Here is a 15,171-nt window from a genome sequence, read left to right as displayed (position 1 = left end):
GGGGAAAAGGCAGGGACAGGGTACTGAATTTGGATGATCAGCCATGATCACATTGAATGGCGGAGCAGGCTCAAAGGGCCGAATGGCCTACTCCTGCTGCTATCTTCTATGTTTCTATGATGTTAGGGAAAACATTCAAATGTAATGAGAGAAAATATACTGATACGGAAATGTTGTAAATTGAAAGGTGATGCTAGTAAAAGCTTCTGGTTTACTTGAAAATGGAGCCTACAATGGTCAGTTGATAATCTAAATTAACATCGATAGTTCAACCAGAATTTATAGAAAAGTAACAAGTACTCCATCATATATCAAACAATGTCAATTGATTTTACATGCCTGAGGAGAATTCTATCAGAACTCTGTCATTATGTTATATAATGCTTGATAACTAAAATATCAAAAGATATATATATTGTTCAGATGCCAAGTAATGCTGCCTTTTGCTATCAATTTCTACTTAATAGTCTGTCCCCAGCTAGCTTATTTTCAAAAAGAATCTTCTATTTGAAAAATATAATTGAAATTCAAGGGGGGAGAAATTCGGTTGGTTGCGCCACCGATTAACGCCTAAAGAGGCCAAGAAGTGGGACGCTAGCCAATTTCCAGGCGGGCGCAGGACACCTAGCGCCTCGCCCCATATTGAGCATGCATTTAGCGCTGGCACTAAATCTTAGCGCCCGCTCACGGGCGCAGGCTGATTATGACATCATTTGAGTGTGCAACGCCTTTTGGGCGCCCCGGACCGGAAATTCAGTGGCGCCCCCCTCCGAAGCGCCTGGCGCTAATAGTGACAGCTTACCTGGAACCTTACCAAGTCGCTCTCGGGCTGGAGGAGCGTTATTTAAAGGGGACTGGTATGGCTTAAAAGTGGCAGCCAGTTTTGGAGCACAACTTCCTCGAGAGCTACAAAGAGTTGCTGAGCTGCACATTAAGAGCCATTTGACCACTGAGCCAGCGCAGGCAGACGATCTTCAGCCTTCTGACCATCACCTTGCTGTTGGTGAGCCTTGACAACGGGGAACCTTCCTGTGGGCACTTATTATGGGGGCTGCATTAGAGGGGAACGTCCTGCTGCTGAATCATCTGGAAAGGGCACTGAGACGCTGGGAGAGGGGGGCGGGCATGGCCAGACGGAGGAGGGCCAACAGACGTCGCCACAGCAGACCTTACGCTGGCAGGGTTTTCCGACAGCAGTTTTCCTACATGAACATGCCAGAGGAGCAGTGTGTCAGAAGGCTGCGATTTAGAAAGGAGGTGGTGACTGAGCTGTGCCAGCTGCTTCAGCCAGATCTGCAGCCTCAGATAAGGTGCAGGACATCTCTGTCGGTGGCTGAGAAGATGCCTGCTGGCCTGAACTTCTACGCGAGCGGCTCTTCTCAGGCTGCGCGTCAGAGGCTGATCAGAAGTAGCTTCTAGGCCCCTCTCATGGAATGCTTGCTGCCATTCCAAGAACAGGAATGGAACCGGTCTGATACCCCCAAGCCTGTGAAGGACAAGATGCATGTAAATAGCAGGCATGGCCATTGTAAATGAAGAAAGTGTTTCATTACACAAAATGTGGTTCCTTCAAACATGAGAAAGCTATGGCAACAGAAAGCAAAACTAATACACTGGCACATAACTGCCTCTCACACCCGGGAGACTGTCCAAATCATAAATCACATTCCGACCATCTTCCTCGGCCTTGATTCCACTGCGCCAACCAAAGCATCCAATGCCCCATCAGTGAGGCATTCCGCCCTCTGCCTCACCCTTTCCATGTCTTGCTAGGCTGGTGCGCCACAGGTAGGCTCCCACCGCTTTGATGGCCTACAAGGCAGTGAGTGTGTCTGGTGATGCCAATTGACCTGCCCCTTTAAGAGCTGGCCGGCGCCAGTGTGTCTCAGGGAAAGTGATTATTGACAGCACCTTCGCTGCCCGCCGCCGCAAAATTGGGTTGCGCCGCCGGGTTAGCGCCTTAAGAGTAGCGTGCAGTGCCTGATTTAGCGCCGCAATCACCTTTAGGGGCGCTGCAACCCAATATCACGCTAGGTGGTGCTAAATTGCACCTGGCGCTAAACTTTGCGCATCGCCAGGACTAGCGCCCCAAACGCGGCTATACCGAATTTCTAGGCCATGGTGTTTTAAAACTTATTGGGGTGTTAGAGGTTGAGGTTATAGATTGATAAACAGGATATGCACATGAATCGTAGAAACCTGTACTTATGAAGTTTGTTTTTCCCTTCAAACAGGTACGTAAAAACTTACCTTCTTCCTGACCGCTCACGACCAAGCAAACGCAAGTCATCTGTAAAGAAATCTACACTGAATCCTCAATATAATGAAATCCTGAAGGTAAGTTTGTCTGAAATTAGGATTTGTAGATTATTTTCCATCCGTAAGTTATTCTAAAATATAGAAAAGCTATATTCTGCTACCCCCCACAATGGATGTTGTTTGTTTTCCTTCAACCCCTTCATCCAGGACGATGGGATGGCTTGAGCCATGGGCTTGCCACAGTTGCTATCTATACTATTCTATGATTGGCTAGTGGGAAATTGCATGTAAATTGGCCACATTACTGTGTGCTACCACCACCCCCCCCCACCCCCAACCACAGCCCATTTCCAAAGATGAAAAGTTTCTCTCCTACAAAGCACCACCAAACCCAACTGATTACTGATAAAACTTAACAAATTGAGGGAAACAAATTCTTTATGTGACATTCAATCCTGAGATTCAGACATTTGGTTGGGAGTGAAATACAGGAGACTTTGGTTTATCCGGAGGTTGTATGTCCGGAAACCTCGATCTACCAGAAGAAATCAGGAGCCGTTTTGTTAGGTTTTTTTTCTTCGAGGTTTTTTTTCTTCTTGTGGCTTTTTTTTCCAACAGTCAAGCTCTGGAAAGTCTCTCTGAAGCTGTTGCTAAGCTACAGAGATGCTTCCAAGGTACGGGCCGACTGTTTGAAGCTGTTGCTAAGCAACAGTGTTTGTTGTCAGATACGGAGGCGAAAACCTCCGTATGCTTCAACATTAACGCTGGTATGTCCGGCAGTTTTGATAGATCGGCAACAGCTCGGTCCCGTCGGTGCCGGATATAACAAAGTTTCCTGTATTGAGCCACTAATACAATTATTCCTGATTAGGTAGTTCAGTAGCTCTTCTGTATAAATCCTGACAGGGTTTACTCAGCCTTTCATCTTTCTGCAGTGGAAGCAATGAGCATCATGTCTTGGGATGTGAGGAGACTGCAGGAACTAAACAGTGCCAGCACACTTTTGCAGTTTCTCCTGGTTGTTTGGCCATGGATCACTGTTGCATCAAATAAGAATTGCATGCCTAATGGAGACACTATCTAGATATCTTTCACTCAATACTATTGTATTTTTAACTACTAAAAGTATCAAAAGTTATTCACATAGCTTTAAAACACATTGCAAGTGTTTCAGACTTTGGATAACTCACATGTCCAATTAATTCAAAAGATACATACTCTATTTAATTTTTCACAACCTCTTCATGCTTGTGAGTGCATTAACAGTGTGAATGCAGGCAGTATTTTTCTACAGGAAGCTACTCAGTTCCAACAAATATACAATAAGAATGCTTTCTTGAGTGCAACATTTTCTATAGCTGAAAAGAATTCTATAAAGTGAGAGATTGAAGAAAATGCAAAAAAGGTAACATAACAATAAAATGAATAAGTATATTAAAAATGAAAACCAAGAGTTCTATGTAAAATACACCAGTAAAATTGTGACGTGCTTCTAAAGTTAGAGTTTAGGATAAAGCAAGGTAAAGAGAAGGGGTTGTTACAAAGAAGTTAATCAAAGCACTGAATATTACAAGCGACTATCCTTCTTGAGTGAGTGGGGCTAAGTTGATTCCAAGAAGACATAACTGACAATGGGAGATTGGAACCACACTGGTCTGCCGGGCAGACTCAGTTATTCTATACTTGAACCAGGGGCTATTGATGATTGATCTGCTATCATGGCTCATTAATAGATGCTGGAAGGGTGGATTAGAGGGATGAATTCTTCTCAGTGTCCGCTGTGGCTCAGTCGGTAGCACTTTTGCCTCTGAGTCAGAAGGTTGTGGGTTCAAGTCCCACTCCAGGGACTTGAGCACATAAAGCTAGACTGACACTCCAGTGCAGTGCTGAGGGAGTGCTGCACTGTCGGAGGTGCCGTCTTTCAGATGAGACTTTAAACCGAGGCCCCGTCTGCTCTCTCAGGTGGACGTAAAAAATCCCATGGCACTATTTTGAAGAAGAGCAGGGGAGTTATCCCCGGTGTCCTGGCCAATACTTATCCCTCAATCAACATAACAAAAACAGATTATCTGGTCATTATCACATTGCTGTTTGTGGAACCTGGCTGTGCGCAAATTGGCTGCTGCGTTTCCCACATTACAACAGTGAAGTACTTAATTGGCTGTAAAGTGCTTTGAGACGTCCGGTGGTGGTGAAAGGCGCTATATAAATGCAAGTCTTTCTTTTTCACTGCCATTGGGAACAGTTTCCCACTAGTTTCGAGCTAACACTCCCAGGAAATGCTCATGGGTGGACTGGCCCTAGCGCATAAAAAATGAAAAGCTTACCACTACTGGTAAACAGTCTGGGTTTAGCTGATTAAACTCCAGCAGTAGCCCTGCACACAGTTGAGGGTACCGTAACCTTGTCTTTTACTACATTATGCCTAAATTCTCTGGTTGTAGGTAAATGGAGTGTGTGTATAAACTATAATATCAGACCAATGGAAATGCCACTTATGTGGATTTCTCAACAATAATTTGATTCAAACATAGAGTTAAATATCCATATGACCCAAATGAAAAACAAATCACAATCTTTACTAGTTTCCCTGTGACTACATTTCAAAAGTACTTCATTGTTTGCGAAGTGATTTGGGACATTTTTAGGTCATTATTTTAGCATCATTACATTTATTCTTTTATGCTAGTCTGCAATTTAATATTCTTACAAGTTTAGGAGACACAATTAAGAATCTAAGAGTTGCACATGCTGGTAACCAGATGAACATATTGGACAGAGATGTAAGGCAATACTCATCTAAAATACTCTGAAGCCTTCCTAGTATGATCCCTCTTGGTATGAGTTGAGATAAATATCCTTAAATGTGGACAAAGTAACTATTAATCATAACAACTTTGGAAGATAAAAAAAATACTTGCTTTGCACGATCACAGATAAAGCAATAAATATAACTCGGGGCTGGATTTTGCCAATGGGTAGCTTTTGGAGGTGGGACTCCCACTTGTCAAGTTTTAGTCCTGCCTCCATCGACTTCTGGCCAACCCACGCTATTTTCCCTTGATTAACCTTGTTAAGCCCGCCCAGCGGGTTTAGCAGGCCAATTAAGGGAAAGCCAGTTACAGAGAATGTCAGGGTATGATGTTTCATCTGTCAAATATTTTTGACAGATGAATTGTCATCATTTGACAGCTCTGTGAAGCTGTCAAACACTGACATTTTCTGTATTTGATGAGTTCTTGTATTCAAGACTCATCAAACCTCTTTCTTTAGCAGAAATTAGATGGTTGTTGCATTGGAGAATGCAGCAGCCATCTGTCATCTCTGCGGCGGAGATGTGAGACTCTCCGCATCCCCAACAATTGAAGCCTACAGGAAGAAACAAAGGTAAGTAAACTTTTTCTAACATTTTCCACTTACCTCACATACTCATCTCTCCACACTTGCACCCATCACTTACCTTCACAGCGCACTTTTGCTCCCCTCCCCCTCCAACCCCCGCAGACCTACTGCTCGCCTCGGTGACCCTGGCGGGGTTCGCAGCCTTCGGGAAGCCCACACTTGTGTGGGTAAAATGGGGATAATCCTCTTATCTGCCTGTTAAGTGCCTGTAATCCCCTTCCTGCCTCCAGGAGATGGGACACGGCGCGGGTTGGACACCCGCCCCCAGATTCTGACATTTTCCCGGCTGTCCCGCCTCCACAGGGCTGGTAAGATCGCGCCCTCTGTTACATATAGTTTTGAAGAAACCTTCATAATAGATCCTAGATTAATAATATTTACTGAACTATTCTTTTCAGTACAAAATACAGATGGAAGAACTTCAGAGTCGAACACTGAATCTCTCTGTGTGGCACAATGATACTCTTGGTCGAAATGTGTTCCTTGGAGAAACAGAGGTGGAGATGAATAATTGGGACTCGCACAATAACATACAAAACTGGTACAACTTGCAGTCCAAGGTAACAATAGCCTTTTGCGTAAGATGTATATTTTTAAGTGTACAAGTCATATATTCTTGGAAAATGATTTAAAATTCAAAATCCCGGTGAACCCCCGAAAACATATAGGGGTTGATTTTCAGTGTGCCGTGAGGCGGGCTTTTAGGCGTGGGGGGGGGGGCAAAAATCCCGAATTCGGGGGTCCCGACACCATCCCGCCCAAAACCCGCCTCTACGTAAGTTTCAAAGGAGGCGGGTACCCGCCCCGCACTGGGACCCGTCGACCCGAGGCGGGAAGGGATTAGTGCCAATTAACTGCCTGTTAACAGGTAATTAACAGGCAGTTTTTAGCCTAATCCCTATTTTGAAGGGTGTCGTGTGGGATTCTCGATGGCTCCAAACCACGCCAGGTTAGAGGAGGCGGGCCGTCGGATTGAAGGACTTGGAGGGGTTGAGGTGTCAGTGTTCAGGTGAGTGATGGGTGCATGAGTGCAAAGGTAAGTATGTTTGGTGTGTCTAAAGTGTGTAAAGAAGTTTAAATTACCTGTACTTACCTTTACAGCCTTCCTTCCTCTAGGCTTCGGGAGTCCATCATTCAGCCGGCACAGAAAGCAGAATGGCCGCGAGCAGTCAAAAGTGACAGCCTTCAGCTTTCAGTGCCGGCGAGATTTCTAACTAAGTCTGGGTAGAAGGACTCAGGTTAGAAGTAAGACTGTCAGTGTTTGACAGCTTCAAACAGCTGTGAAACACTGATATTTCATCTGTCAACACGTCTTGACAGATGAAATTTCAGTCTGTGACGTCACCTGTTGCCGGGTGGCCCTTAATTGGCCTGCTGAGCCCGCTGGGCAGGCTCAACAAGGTCAATCAAGGGAAAATTGCGTGGATTGGCCGCATGTCGATGGAGGCGGGACTAAAACCCAAAAGTTGTAGTGCCGCCTCCTTCCCGACTTCTGAATGAAAATCCAGCCCATAATTTGTAGACAGAGAGCACTGCATTGGAAACTTATACTGTATTGTGACTCTTAAACCCTGATTTTAACTTGCAGCAGGAATTGGGCGGGCAGGGGGGTTGAGGTAGGTGACAATCAAAATCAGCCATGATCTTGTTGAATGGCGGAGTAGGCTTGAAGGGCCAAATGGCCTACTCCAGCTCCTATTTCTTATGTTCTTATGTAATCTGTCCTGACCTCAGCAGACTCTAGTTAAAATCTCCCACAATCAGTGGAAAGCGGCAGCAGGCCAGGGGTTTGTAGAGAAATGTCAGGCAGCACGAGGCCACGACCATAGAGGTCCACAGCACTCCTGTATGTCATGGGAGGGCATTGCACTCGGGGGATGGGGGTGGTGAGCAGTAGGGGACTTACCCTGGGGGTGCACTGCTGCTTTACCTGGCCCCACGAGAAAAGTAAATAAGAAATATAAAGATTTATTTCTTTGGGCTTCTTCTGGCCCTGGCTCCTCTTCCTGCTAGCTTCACCTGGTGGGAAAACCACAACTGCCTCCCCGCTCAGGCCCATGGTTAAAATAGCAGTCAGGCCCCAATGACATTATCAGGCTCCATAAGTTCCCAGTGCGTGTCCTTAGCCTGTGGGAAGAGAGCGGGACGTTGGTGGGTGAAACCCCTGGATGATGTTAAGTGCCCAGTTTCTGCCGGGCAGGTGAGGTTAAAATGGCCCCTTTAGCCGTCTATGAATTTTAACCACATTTAATTTGAAATCCTCCAAATAACAACACAATACCAGGGAAATTGTTTGTACTGTGCTATTACATGAGTTACTGTTTATTTATTTCTATAATCATAAAGATTTAAAAATCACTTTGGGTGCAGTTATGCACTCAATTTTGTATCAATGTACAATGATTTCAAATGCACATTAAGGCAAGAATGATAGCATAACTCAGAAGTCAAATCGGTGCTTTGACTTACAAGTGTGCTAAAACAAATGCTATGAGACCACCTGTAGTAGGTAGTTTCAAACCACTTGCAGGTTGCAGTATAATTCCAAAAGCAACATACTGCGGTTGCTGGAAATCTGAAATAAAAACAGAATATGCTGGAAATTGTCAGTAGGTGAGGCAGCATCTGTGGAGAGAGGTACAGAGTCAACGGGCTGGATTTTCCTGGGTTCCACCTGCACGGCGCAGGTGGACTCAGGAGACAGCGGGAAACCCAGAAGTTTGGGTTTCCCGGCACACTGCATGTGACGGAAAGGGCAGGTTCCCTGTCCGGAAGTCAGTCTGATTGACAGGCTGGCTTCCAGTCGTGCGGGGAACGTGGACCAGGAGGCCACAAGACCAGGTAGGTGCTGGACCCAGGATGGTGGGGGCAGATCCAAGCCGCGGGAGGGGTCTGATCCCCCGGGGGGGGAGAGGGGGGTGGAGGGGTTCCAACCGCCCGGGGGGGGGGGGGGGGGGGAGTGGGGGGAGACAGGGACCAATCCCCGACCCCTGGGCTGAGTCGCAATCCCGGAGGGGGGTCCGAACACTGACCCCGGGGAGGGGCGGGTTGCTGGTGGGAGAGCTTGGGGGGCAGGGAGGAAGCTCTCCTGCTCCTCCCGGCCCACAAGGATTGCTCCTCGAGGTTGAGGCCGCCTTGTTGCAGTTACCGGGAATCCCGAGCCCTGGGATTCCTGGACGCCTGCATTAAAACCTGAAAAGCAGGTTAAAGTAGAGGCTTCAGGCCTCATTATAATATTTAAATTGCCAGCCCGCCCCCCTGTCCCACCTGAGTGAAAGGTGAAAGTGGGCGGGTTTTACATTTTTACAACTTTCACTTCCTCACCTGCCTCCAACCCACCCATTCTTACCTGTGAAAGTTCCGGCCAATGTTTCAGGTCAATGACCTTTTGCCAGAACTGGAAAAAGTGGAGCTGTTTTCCTGACAAAAGGTCATCGATTAGAAACATTATAAACCTATTTCTAGTGTTTTTAATGGTAGTAGAAAGTGTATGCTGTTGCTTACCCTCTCGTAAGGTTAAAAATTAACCTCCTAGGGCATGGGGCTTTGCACAAATATCCAAGCATGCATGTGCAGTGACCCTTGTTGCTCAATTCAGTGCAAGGTGCAACTGGCACCTGCTGAACATTGTACGATTAAATATTGAAGTATAATTGTAGCATAATCTGTTGGGGGTGTCCATAGTTGTAATATGTACCAAAAACATCTGAATTATTTATATTGGGGACTGCCAACTGTACTTAATGTTATATGATATAACTTCTATACACTTTCAGCCATCCAGCCTACCTGAAGGAAGCATCAGTCAAGGAGAAATCCGTGTGGCACTGAAATATATTCCAGCAGAGTCAATAGGTAATCTTCCTTTCATTAGTAACAAATTCAGATCAGTGTCTCCAATCAAACACTAATTAATTCATGTGGAAAACCCCTTATGATTTCACTCTTCGAACATACTATGCATGGAATAGACAGCTGTCCAAACTATTTTGTTTCAGGCCACCTAGGTCTATGTTATGTATTGTGTGTTCTCCTCCCACCTGTGGTGGCGCTGTCACAGGAGATAAATGGTTGGGTGTTCTCGGTTAAGTTTAGCTCTTTTTGTTCGGAACTTTCCAGAACTTCCTTTCCTTCCAATAAAGCACTTCATGTTTGAATCTCTGGGTTCTGAGTCCTAAATTGTGTCTAGGTAGAAAGGTACCGACACAACAGTCTACTGAAAGATAAGCAAGACTTTACCTTATGTATACTACAAAGTTCATATCACAATAAACTTGACTGTAACAGTTTATCTCCCCCTCAAAAATAAAATACTAGTATCTAGCAATGCAGTTTAAATATCTTATTCAGAATTATAATTGCTTTAGATTACAAGGTGATACTTGGTTGTGACCCTCCCTGAAATGCTCCCTGCACCAATATAATGATGGCATTCAAGGTTAAAAGGAAACTTTATTAGAGGAGCAAGATGATTCAATTGAATAAGTCACTGATCACTGCAGCATATTCTCTAGAGAAAACAGCATTAAATATAACCTAGAAAAAAAAATGTTCTGAAATTCTGTCTTGCTACTGCAATTAATTTTGTTCAGAATCTGAAAACAGTCATTTGTTCCCCCACATCTGGGTAAATTGGCTGTTAAATGAACTACAGACTTGCATGTGTTGTGAATTGTGGGAAAAGCTGATACGAAGAGGAGTTTGGTTTTAATTCTTATCCTTTAATCCTTCAGCCTATCTACATTTTGATGAGAAAGTACACAAACTCATTCACTGAAGCTTCAGCTATTGTGTTATTCAAGATTTCTTGAAGCAATCAATGTATAACTGATAATGTATAATTTGCAATTGCTTTAGATGGGAATAAACTACACAATGGGGAAGTTCATATATGGCTGAAAGAAGCAACACAATTGCAGCCACTAAAGCCCGGTGGTGTAGATTCATTTGTGAGATGGTAAGTTCTGTTAGGATCAGAACAGTATCATTTTTCTGAAGCATTGCTATTTAGAAACATTAAAAGGGATATGCAAAGAATAATTTTAAAACTGTCTCTGGTGATGCTCTGCATAACAGCACTGAATTTAGTTAAGAGGACTGCTGTAGAGGTTATAAAAGGACATTAAATTCTGAAGCTCTTTTTCCTTTTAAAAGCATACTTTAAAATCAGAATTTATATTTGTTTTTTGGGGATTTGCAAAGACTTTAATATTTAAACAAATTGATTTAATATTTTAACAAAAAAAAAAATCATGCTTGATTGAATTGAACTCTGTCAATGACTCCCTTGGAGAATTGATGCCTCCTTATGCATTATTCCTCAGAGTACTTTAGTATATTTTTGTTGGGATTGCAAGGATTTCTCTGAGCACACATCCTTCTATTTGCTCTCCATCCAGCTGCAGCTCTGTTTGTTCCTTCCTCCTGTTTCTCTTCTTCCTCATCCTTCTCCCAGAGTAAGATTTGTAGGCTGCTGCCCATTAAGAAACAACTGAACTGCTAGCAGCCTCTTAACAGTTCAGAAGCTACAATAGTGACTAAATGCGCTTTTAAATCCTTTAAGGTCAAAAACCCACAAGCTATTGGAAGAGAAAAGTCTCCAAAACAGCTTTAATTGATAACAGCTGTGGTTCCCTTCAAATAGAATTTGAAATGGCCACCTCAGGATTTGTACCACTCTTAGTTAGTTGGTGCAAGAAAGAAGGCTCATGAGTCAGGTGGTACGGTCAAAAAATGGCGGTGGCTGCGTAATGATGTCAATTGACACCAATTTGAATTTATTTATGAGGCTTCTGTCTGTTTCACCCAGAAAATCAGACCAGTTATAAAATCAGCGATAACAGGGTGGGAGGAACTAAAACTTCATTTTTTGTCTGTTACCGTCTCCTTTTTGTGTGCAAATGGAGTAGTCAGGAGACCAAAATTGCTACCTCTGGTATTAAAGGGAATGTAGCTGCATGATAGAGGGATTGTTAGGGGAAAGAAAGCAAAGAGTAATGGTAAGTGGATATATTTTGGATTGGTGGGAGTGGTATATCCCAGAGATCTGTGCTGGGATCTCTTTTGCTTTCCATGTACTGTATATAAATGATCGAACATAGACACAAGAGGAATTATATCAATTTTCTGATGATACCAAATTAGAGGATATGACAAACTATGAGGAAGAATGCAGATTTCAGGAAGAATTAGATTGATTAGTGAATGGGCAGATAGGTAGCTGATGTAATTTGATGAAGAGTATTACATTACATAACATAGAATATACAACACAGAAACAGGCCATTCGGCCCAACCAGTCCATGCCGGCGTTTATGCTCCACTCGAGCCACCTTCCGTCTTTCCTTACCTAACTCTATAACCCTCTATTCCCTTCTCCCTCATATGCTTATCTAACCGCCCCTTAAATGCATCTATACTATTCACTTCAACCACTCTCTGGGTAAAAAAGTTTCTTCTGAATTCCCTATTGAAATTTCTTGGTGACTATCTTATTTTGATGGCCTCTGGTTATGTTCAACCCACAAGTGGAAACATTCTCTCTGTGTCTACTCTATCAAAACTTTTCATAATTTTAAAGACCTCTATTAGGTCACCCCTCAGCCTTCTCTTTTCAAGAGAAAAGAGACCCAGCCTGTTCATCCTTTCCTGATAGGTATACCCTCACATTTCTGGTATCATCCTTGTAAATCTTCTCTGCATCCTCTCCAGTGCCTCTATATCCTTTTTATAATATGGCGACCTGAATTCTACACAGTACTCCAAGTGTGGTCTAACCAAGGTTTGATAAAAGTTTAGCATAACTTCACTACTTCTCAATTCTATCCCTCTAGAAATAAACGTTAGTGCTTGGTTTGCTTTTTTATGGCCTTGTTAACCTGTGTCGCTACTTTTAGTGTTTTGTGTATTTGTACTCGGAGATCCCTTTGCTCCTCTACCCCACCCAGAATTGAACCCTCCAAGTAATAAGTGACCTCCCTATTCTTTCTACCAAAATGTAATACCTCACATTTATCTCTGTTGAAATTCATTTGCCAATTATATGCCCATTCTGCAAATTTATTAATGTCTTCCTGTAATTTGTTGCAGTCCTCCTCAGTATTGATTATCATCCCCCCCCAATTTGGTGTCATCCGTAAATTTAGAAATTGTGTTTTTGATTCCAAAGTCTAAATCGTTAATATAAATTGTGAACAGCAGTGGTCCCAGCACTGATCCTTGTGGAAAACCACTTCCCACCTTCTGCCACTCTGAATAGCTACCCTTTACCCCTACTCTCTGCTTTCTGCCCTGAAGCAGCTAACTATCCATTCTGCTACTTGTCCCCAGACTCCACATTCTCTGACCTTATTCATTAGTCTATTATGTGGTACCTTATCGAAGGCCTTTTGAAAATCTAGATAAATTACATCTACTACATTACCCTTTTCTACTCTCCCTGTTAGCTCTTCAAAAAATTCTATGAGGTATATGTGGGAATGAAGAACAGTAAAACAAGTATATCCTCAATGGTAAGAATGTTAAAGAGTGGGGGAACAGAAAATCTGGAGGTACAGATACATAGGGGGGAAAATTCAGTTGGTTTGCGCCTCCCATTAGCGCCTTAAGAGGGCGCTAATGGGGTGCAAAGCAACTAGCACCCATGCGCGGCGATGTTTGCGCCACTCACAAAATTAACTAGACATTTTGCAGCGGCGCTAAACACTACCGCCATGATCTCCTGCGCCGGCAGATCGTGACGTCAGTCGAGTGTGCAATGCACCGGTAGCGCCCCGGACCGGATATTGAGTGGCGCCCCCTGCCTTACAGCCTGCCGCTAGCAACGACAAGTTGAGGGGAGCGTTTTGCAGTCAGGAAGGGACTGGGGGAGCGTTATTTAAAGGCGACCACTTCCTGCCTTTTTTTGTCGCTGCATTCTGAGAGAGAGAGAGAGAGAGAGAGACTCTCTTCTGGAGAGATTCAATGCTGTGTGAAAGAATTTTGGGTACTGAACTGCACTTTGCAGGTTGAGTTTGATTTGCCCTTCCTTTTATCGATTTAGAAGAGACTGTGGGGGCTGCACTCTGAGCTCTTTCCCTGGGCCTCTCCATTGTTCTTTCCAGCAGATTTGATGTACAGGTCTCTCCAGGCTGAGATTCAAGGCTGCAATGAGCAGGGTGTGGGTGGAGAGCAAGATCGACCCTCCCCTTTAAGAACTGGCCGGTGCCAGTGTGTCTGTGTTCCATTGCTGACTGACATCACATGAGCTCCGCCAGCGCTCTGAGGTAGCGCCTTGCTCCTCGGCCTTTGCGCCTTAAGACAGGTGTGAAGTGCCTGATTTAGCGCTCGAATCACCTCCAGGGGCAATAAAAGCCAAGTTTGCAGTCAGAGGCGATAATTAGCGGCAGGCACTAATCTTTGTGCCCGGCCGATAATCGCACCCCAAACGGGGGCGATACTGAATTTTTCCCCCATAGAGCTTTAAAGGTGGAAATCCTGATAAAGGCCATAAAAGCAAATGGGATTCATCATGGTATTGAATATAAAAGCAAATAGATTATGTTAAATGTGTAGAAGACATTAGTTAAGCCACAGTTGAAATATTTTGTGCAGTTTTGGGCACTCCATTACAGGAATGATATCAGAGCCATGGGATGGGTACAATGAAAATTCACAAATTAATATTTATGAAGAAAGGCTAGAAAACCTGGACCCTTTTCATTGGAACAGAGGAGATTAAGAAGGATCTAATTTAAGGTTTCCGAAATTAAAATTTTGAGTGTAAATACTGAGGAATTGTTTCCACTGGATGGTGAATCATTAACAAGAGACATAGGGGTCGATTTTAACTCAGGTGTGGGGAATTGTCGGGTTCCCCGAATTTAGGGATTCCGACACGATTGTAAATGGGTCTGTGAGATTGATGCAAATTTAACACAATTGGCCAATTGATTTCCAGCGTGTGGGAAGCCTTGGCAATTGAGTATTTCCAGTCAGAAAGTCGCAGAATATGACGTCATCATTGCTGCTGCTTTTAAGGTCCACAGCAAGCCTTGCTTCCTCTGCAGGCTTCCAACCTTCAACATTAAGGTGGCACAGGAGCCTGCAGGAGGAGCGGCCAGCGGGAGGGCCAGATCTGCACCCAAATTTGATGAGGCTTCACTATAAGCATTACTGGATGGTGCTAGGGCCCACAGGGAGGTCCTGTTCCCTTCTTCAGGGAGGAAGAGGCCTCTCAGCCAGACCAAGGCTGTGTGGCTAGAGGTGGCTGGTGAAGTCAACTCCTTGGGGCTTACACGAAGAACGTGGTTGCAGTGCAGGAAAAGATTCCATGACCACCTTTGCACTGGAAAAGTAAGTACTGTATGAAGTTTCCATCACCCTCAATCTGTTCCCCATTTTCTTTCCTCACCAGCACTCAGCTTCAGCAATCTCTTCCTCCACATCCCACTAGACACTCACATCCATGCACCCTTACCCATTCCCTCTCTCTCTATGCTCACATTCACAGAACTATTCCACCATGCAGCC

At 44.2% G+C, this 15,171-nt stretch overlaps 1 protein-coding gene across 2 annotated transcripts in view; it reads left to right on the top strand.

Annotated features, from left to right (window-relative positions):
* LOC147112717 (synaptotagmin-like protein 2) overlaps nucleotides 1-15,171 on the top strand; it is a 252,889-nt gene that overhangs the window by 223,990 nt on the left and 13,728 nt on the right. For both annotated transcript variants that reach the window (XM_085997307.1, XM_085997306.1), the window contains 4 exons: nucleotides 2,235-2,337; nucleotides 6,060-6,221; nucleotides 9,438-9,516; nucleotides 10,519-10,618. In XM_085997307.1, coding sequence (XP_085853433.1) covers nucleotides 2,235-2,337; nucleotides 6,060-6,221; nucleotides 9,438-9,516; nucleotides 10,519-10,618 — 444 coding nt within the window. The remainder of the gene's footprint in view (nucleotides 1-2,234; nucleotides 2,338-6,059; nucleotides 6,222-9,437; nucleotides 9,517-10,518; nucleotides 10,619-15,171) is intronic.

This window comes from Somniosus microcephalus, chromosome 9 (genome assembly GCF_052327205.1).
Source record: "Somniosus microcephalus isolate GS21.2 chromosome 9, FLI_Smic_1.0, whole genome shotgun sequence".
Lineage (NCBI taxonomy): Eukaryota > Metazoa > Chordata > Chondrichthyes > Squaliformes > Somniosidae > Somniosus > Somniosus microcephalus.
This window is presented reverse-complemented; position numbering and strand designations above follow the sequence as displayed.